Below are 7,901 nucleotides of genomic sequence, written 5' to 3'. Positions count from 1 at the left end.
ACTATGTAACAGGTTAAAATTTGTTAGCACCTTGGTTTTGTTACCGTTCTTAAAAATGTATAATTAAACATATATTAAAAGCAAGTCTTCTGCAAATTTTATTTACAGTATGTTGTGCAGATATTTAAAGTGATCACTGCTATGTTGACTACTTAGGAAAAATATAAAAATTAAGGTCAGCACTTCTGATGAAATTACTTTAACAACAATTTTCCCACACACAGAAGTCCAGAGAAGAAAAGGCAGTCTAGAGAACCTAGCACAATATCTTATACAATCCACATAAAACAAGACATACACATGAACCAAGTTAAGGAATATAGTGAAATTTATTTATTACACATATTTCATGTAAGCAATTTGCCACAAAGTTTACATTCTGTGCATCCATATGAAAAGTCACAGTATACACAGACTAGATGCAAATACATTAGACAAAAGCAACCGAGAGATGTTTATGTTGTCACAACTTTTACAATATTTGCAGATCTCTCTTAAATTTTGGGGAAAATATGGTGTCATTTTGATCAAAAATAAACACATTTTATACCTGTGATTTTTTTTACTATTAATACCATCTCACTAAAAATATAATTTCCTACAAATTCTGCAAAGTATTAAATTAATAGGATTTGGTTTATGCATATCAATAAGAACATAGTTAAACACGTATCTGACTAAGTAAATCCCAAGACAGACAGTGGACTTCATTGGATGTATAAACCGTGTGTCCTTCCTTGGGTGCAATTTGAATGTAATACCTTTTAATAACCTATTTGGGTATCATGGTTGTGGTTTAAGGACAGAGCAGCACAACGAAATTACCTAAAACGCACACACTACCACGATTACTACCAGATCAAACACTTCAGGAAGGCATAGCTGCTATGTCTCCCAATGTGCATAAAATCAACACCCTGGATAAATTGTAAGTCTTCATTTTCCGTCATTTAGGGACTTTTGCGGTTGGTCTTGTGCTTTCTCTTCACTCTTCTTTTTAACATCTGCAAAAAAAAAAAAACATTCTCATTCTTATGCAAAATACATGGAAATATATTTTATATTTAGAATTAAAGAATTGTTTTGTGCTTGGTTCCCCTGAGTAGTTTTTCATCCTGACTAGGTCACATTTTGCCCTCAGCAGATGTGAATCTGCACAGAGAAGACATATTCGAGTAGTTTCTAGATCTTTCTTCTCGTCAATTTTCTTCCTGGTCTATAGTAACTATAACCAAACACACTCTTAAAATGTCATTATACCCTTTACCTACAGGACAGCAAACTACAGCAGAAGCAGGCGAAATGACTTGTGGGAAGTCACCCAGCTAGTGAAAGTCACAACTTGAATCTAGATCAAGTGGCTACATAGGTCCTCAATCATTTCCCTATTCTGGTACACATTTTCTCTGTATTCTTTGCATTTTCTATTTCCTTTGCTTCTTAGAGATAACCTTCTGCCCTTAAGAAAAGATGAAATCAATGCCATTGTGCAGGAGCTCCTTCACCTTCCTACTATAAAATGTCGAAAGTCTTCTGTAATATGGAATCATTGCTCCTGCCCCCACTTGCAGAACAATGGGAGTGCTTATGTGCTTCACAGGAATGATTACATAATTTGTTATTACTCATTGAGAAATGACACAGTAGTGACTACACTGATAAAACTATGAATAATATTGAGACCAGAAGAGGAGAGCATTCAGCAAGTACAGTGAGTGTAGGGCCCTGCTCACTGTCCTGGGTGGACGCCTTTGTTGTTGTCCCTGGTGATGCTCTTGCTGCCAAAGTCTAATGCCCTTGTGGTTCCAACTCCTGCCAGTTTCCAACTCACCAAGAAAGCTACTCCAGTGACAGTTCCCTGCTCTTTATTCTACCAAACTTCTCCCCCTTTCCTGCTTCTTCATTTCAAACCCCTATCTTTAAACTCTCTTTCTTCCCCACCCTCTCTTGTCGTCCTCTTTGAAACAAGATCTCACTATGTAGATCGGGTTAACCTCAGAGTCACAGAGATTTATCTGACATTGTCTCCCATGTGATGCGATTAAAGACATGTAACTCAGTTGCAATACTGCTTTCTCCTTTTCCTTTCGTTCTTTAAAATGTTCTGCATTTGATGGTCTTCATTTAAATGAAATTATTTATGTTTCAATATTTCCAACAAAAATTCTCCTACCAAAACCATTTATGAAATCTTTGAAGATACGTCTGGTACTGTATATTTAGAGCTTTTTATTTGTCAAATATGTATTAACCAACCTTGGCTATATAATGAGTTTCAGACTAGCTTGGGCTACAATGTAAGGTCTCTATTTTTTTTTTTTTAAAAAAAAAGATGGTTATCAAGCTAAGCACCTGAAGTAGTTCTCAAGTACCATCCAGTGAATGGTACAAAATAAACAATAAACAAAATACGTAAAGTATGTGGTACGTGAGAAGTGAAATACGTTCACGGGTTAATTAAATCAGGAGTAGAAAATAGGAATTGCTAAGATGTCTCAGGCCTAGAGTTTACAAACTGATACAGAATTGGCTGGGAACAAGCCCCAGAAAAGGAGGCATTTTAGCAAAGACCTACAAAAGCAAGGTAGTGTGCTCTTTATATCCCATGCAGAAAGGGATACAAAACGAGATAATAGTAAAATCAAAAGCAGCAACAGCAAAGAGACACAATGGGAAGAAATTAAAACGCATAGGATGGAATCTTAAAAGCAACAAGACCTTATGTAGCAGGTATAAAAAACAGGCAGATTTCTGGGTCAATTTTGAAAGTGTAGCTATCAGTGTTCTCTAAAGTTAAAGATGAAGAATGTTCAAAATAGAAGGGAAGCAAGGATGAAGCTAACATTTTTGGTTACAGCAACTGCAGCTGTAAAATAACTACTCATCACGATTGGAAAGACACAGGAAGAGCAGGTTTCAGAGGGAACACCCAAGGTTTGCTCTTAGGTTCATAAGTTCGATAGCCTAGCAATGATGTCAGCCAGGTAGTTTCTTCAATGAGAGCAAACTTCAAGCATCTTCAGACTGAGATCCATAACTGTCAATCTTCATGTCCGCTTGAGTGGATTTAGAATTACCTGGGAGACACATGTCTGAACATAGTCCAGAGAGGCTAGACTCAGTGAGTTCAGACCCTGATTGTGAGCAGGGACACTTCATAGGATTCCAGATGAAATAAAAAGGTCAGCCAGAAAAACCAGTTGAGCATCAGCATTTGTTTTCTCTTCTGATTCCTGACTACACAGACAATGTGAACAGCCTCCTCGCCATCTTTCCTGTCCTCCTGCTACGGTGAAGTGCACACCCTTTCAAACAGTGAGGCAAAGTGAACCCTTCCGCCTTAATTTGATTTTCCTTGGGTATTTGGCCATAGCAATAAGAAACGTCAGAATACTGGTACCAAGAGCAGTGCTAAGCCTGATTGTGAGATTTCATAGGCCTCTACCACAAACTTTTCAGAGGAAGAGTTTTGAGCTCCAGATTAGAGAAAAGCCCTAAGATGTTAAAAAAAGAAAGAAAGAAAGAAAGAAATAAATAAAGAAAGAAAGAAGAAAAGAAAGAAAGAAGCTTTTAATAGGATATTCTGATGGCAATGTGAAAGACCAGAATAACACGACATATAAACATTGGTGGCCTGGTCTATGAGGTGCCAGAGAGGAAGCAAGGATTCTACAAAGAATTAGACTACAAGTCTTCTTGCTATGTTCTAGCAAAGACTTTGCCAATGTCCTGAGAACTTGAGACTGGATTCCAAAGGAACAGACTAACGTGTTTGGTAGAGGAAACGTCAAGGCAACATACCATTGAGGCTGTGCCATAACTACAGCTTTCTGCCTCATGCATTCGTTCTTACAGTGAGAGCGAGCAGCCAGTGGAGCAGAAAGATACACAATGTTTATAGTTTGGCAAAGAAGGGGAAATGCTGACAGCTGAGGATCAGCCATGTGTGGAGAAAGCAGCTGTAACTGTTAAAGGGATGAGGGAGATGAATGTGAAAACTTCATATTTTGCACTGGGTAAAAGGGAAGATGCCAGAGGGCAATTCCCTACTCATTTTGAAGGCCTACGTTTTCAAAAGAGCAAATTCCTTTAAGTAGGGTGAGACTCATATGTGAAGCCTATGAAGAGGTCTCTGCTAAAAACATTTATTGAAGGAAGAGTTTCCTGGACTCAGCTACCTAGTTCCACAAAGACCTTACACAGTTGCTCTAGAGTAGTGGCCCTCAACCTTCCTAAGGTTGCAACCCTTTCATATAATTTCTCATGTTGTGGTGATCCTCAACAATAAAATTATTTTTGTCACTACATCATAACTGTAACTTTGCCACTCTTACTAATCGTAATATAAATATAAATATTTATGTTTTCCGGTGGTCTTAGGCGACCCCTGTAAAAGGGTCATTAGAGGCCCAAAGGGATCATGACCCATAGGTTGAGAATCACTGCTCTGTGGCCATGATAGAAGTAGATAAGACTATACTTAAGATTGACCAAAATGGAAGTTATGAGGATATGGAAGCACCTACCAAGGTCCCAGAAAACTACTGAGGCCGATCAGGGAGTGAATGACTTTTTGAAGGAAGGCCATGTGACCAGTGAGTGAACAAACTTCTGAAAGTAGGCCATGTGATACCATGCAGAAAGCTATGAAAGTAAAGCCTAATTCGCAATGGTGATGTCAAGATACGTGAGAAGCCAGGACTGAGGAAAGCTTGAGGAATGGAGCAGAGCTGGTCAAAAAGAGGGGCTGCTGTGCTGCTGCCGGCAATATTTGGTGAGTAAGATTGGCCATGGTACATAAAGCCATAAAAAGTGCCAGGTGGGGGATATAGAGCTGCAGGATTTGGTGTTGTATCTGATGAATTTGGTCTTCTTGAGCTTCTTTCCTTGCGATGTCCCTATTCTTCCTCCCCCATAGAATGGGAATTGTGATTTTCTGTCATTGTATGCAAATTATTTTTTATTTCATAAGGATTTACATTTGCATCTCAGGAGAGGTTTTGGGTTCTAGATTTTCTAATAATGTCGAAGCTGTTAAGACTATAGACTTTTGAAGTTAGAATGAATTCATTTTGCATTAGCTGATAGCCATGGGGCTATAGTGGATAGGACTTGATTGTTACAATTCAAAATTTATATGCTTGGATGTCACGTTGATAAAGGGTATACATGCAATGGCTAATATTATCAACTTGGCTGGATTTAGAATCACCCCGGAGGTATTCTTCTGGGTATACCTTTGAGAGCATTTTAAGGCAGCTTGAGGTGAGAAAGGAAAACCCAATCTGAATGTAGGTGGCACCATCTAGTCAGCTAGAGGCCTACTAAATGAAAAGGGGGAAAAGAGAAAGAAAGCTGGGAACTGGCATTTGACTCTCTCTACTTCTTTATGATAGATGCAGTTTGAGCAGCTACCTCACATTCTACCATGACACATCCCCCCATGATGAGAACGACCATTCTAAACTGTGAGTAAAAATAAACCCTTCCAGCATAACATACACAAGTGATTCTAAAAATTCTACTAGGAAACTCCTACAACTGATAAAGTAGCAGAATACAAAATTAAATCACAAAAATAAATAGCTTTCCCATACACAGATGACAAATAGTCTAAAAATGAAATCAGGTAAACAACACCTTTCACAATAGCTTAAAATAATATAAAATATTTTGGGGTAAGTCTAACCAAGCAAGTGAAAGATGTGAATGATAAAACTTTATGACATTGAAGAAAGAAATTGAAAAAGATATTATAAGATGGAAAAATGTTCTATGCATATGGATAAGTACAATTAACATAACAAAAATCCTACTATGCAATCTACTGTATTGAATCAAAATTTCAACACAGTACTTCAAAGATCTTAAATGAAAATTTTTCAGTTCCATATGGAAACAAAAAATCTGGGATAGCTAAAATAATACTGAGCAATAAAAGTATTGCTGGAGTTATCATAATCCCCAATATCAAATTGTACTACAGAGATAAAGTAATCAAAAATAATGGTATTGTCATTAAATAGTCCATTGATCAATGGAATCAAAATGAAGAGCTCAAAATAAATCCAAATAACTATGGACACCTAATTTTTGAGAGGGCAGAAATACATAGAAAAGACAGCATCTTCTAGAAATGATGCTGGTCAAACTAGTGTCTGCATGTGGAAGAATTAAAATAGAGTCATATTTATCACCTTGCACAAAACTCATTTCCAAATGGATCAAAATCCTCAACATAAAACCATGTACACTGAATGTGATAGAAGATAAAGTGGGAAATATCTTTGAACTATTTGGTACAGGAAAAGACTTTCTGAACAAGACACCATTAGCACAGACACTAAAATTAACAATAAATAAATTGGATAACCTCATAAAACTGAGAAGATTCTGTAGAGCAAAGGACACCATCATTTGAACAAAAGAGCAGCCTAAAGAATGGAAAAGAGTTTCACCAACTACACATTTGATAGAACACCAATATTCAAAATATATAAAGAACTCCAAAAGCAAGATATCAAGTAAACAAATGGCCTAGTTAAAAATGGAGCTCAGATCTAAACACAGAATATTCAAAAGAGAAAACCCAAATAGCTGAGAAACACTTAAAAAAACATTCAGCATCCTTAATCACCAAAGAGGTGCAAATCAAAACTATGTTGAAGTTTGATCTTAGACCAGACAGAATGGCTAAGACCAGTAAAAAACAAATGACAGCTCATGTTGGTGAGGATTTGGAGAAAGGGGAACACTCTTGCATTGCTGGTGGTAGCACAAACTTGTGCAGCCACTATGGAAATCAGTGTGATAAGGTTCTTCAGGAGTATGGGAGTTGATAGACCTCAGGATCAAGCTATACCACTCTTGTGCATAAACTCAAAGAATTTTTTATTCTACGACAGAAAGACTTCCTCATGTTCATTGCTGCTCTATTCCTAATAGCCAGAAATTAGAAACAGCATAGATGTCCCTCTATATATAAATGGATAAAGAAAATGTAATACATTTACACAATAGAAATTTATTTTTTAATAGAAATTTATTACTTAGCTCTTTAAAAATGAAATCATAAATTTGCAGGCAAATGGGTGAAACAGAAAAAAATCATCCCGAGTGAGATGACCCAGACCAAAAAAGGTGAATTTGATATGTATTCACTAACATATGGATATTAACTGTTAAGTCAGTGATAAGCAAGTGACAATCCTTATAACCACAGAGGTTAGATATTGAGTAAGGTACAGGCAGCGAGGATTGAATCACCCTAGGAAGGAGGGATAGAGTAGATAGCTATGAAAAAAATAGCTGATACTAGAACAGGAGAAACAAATGGGGAAAGGGAGGGAAAAGGGAGTGAGGGAGGAAATACATGTAGGGGCAGATAAAACTAATGACCATTTGAGGGGTTACATGAAAACTTAATGGAGTAGAAGTACTAAAATATATTCATATATGAAGACAATCTAAATGAAATAGCCAAATACTTGGGTAGAGCCAACTAGCTTGGCCAGAGAGACCCCATGGAAGCTCCCAAACAATCTAGGATGTTGCCAAGGTTATAGATTGCTCTCCACAAACTGATGGCGAGCTCCATTGCTTACGAGAACACCTACACAACTCATTGAACATCTATATACCAAACTGGTGCCTAAATAGAGCCACTTCCACTTCATTTTAGCATCTTTGGTATAAAGAAGGTATTTTGTATACTATCAAAAAAAAAAAAAACATAGGCACCAACCCAGCCACAAACTCTCTGATCTACAATGGTGTCTAGCCTGCAAGATATGCTGGTAGAAGGTGGCACAAGGCTTTTGGGAGTAACCAACCAATATCTGATTTTACTGAAGGCTCCCTCCATAACCATAACCAACAATTCTTTGGTGACATAGAACCTG

General features: G+C 37.2%; 1 protein-coding gene across 4 annotated transcripts in view; it reads right to left on the bottom strand.

Annotated features, from left to right (window-relative positions):
• Positions 1 to 310: 310 nt before the first annotated feature.
• The window catches only part of Pkib (cAMP-dependent protein kinase inhibitor beta), a 94,777-nt gene continuing 87,186 nt past the window's right edge, over positions 311 to 7,901 (bottom strand). For all 4 annotated transcript variants that reach the window (XM_087911115.1, XM_087911113.1, XM_087911109.1 and 1 more), the window contains one exon: positions 311 to 1,004. In XM_087911115.1, coding sequence (XP_087767241.1) covers positions 937 to 1,004 — 68 coding nt within the window. In that variant the 3' untranslated portion in view covers positions 311 to 936. The remainder of the gene's footprint in view (positions 1,005 to 7,901) is intronic.

The sequence above is a fragment of the Myodes glareolus genome, chromosome 1, assembly GCF_982192425.1.
Source record: "Myodes glareolus chromosome 1, mMyoGla1.1, whole genome shotgun sequence".
In the NCBI taxonomy this organism is placed as follows: Eukaryota; Metazoa; Chordata; class Mammalia; order Rodentia; family Cricetidae; genus Myodes; species Myodes glareolus.
Note: the sequence above shows the minus strand (reverse complement) of the source record. Positions and strands in the feature narration are given on the sequence as shown.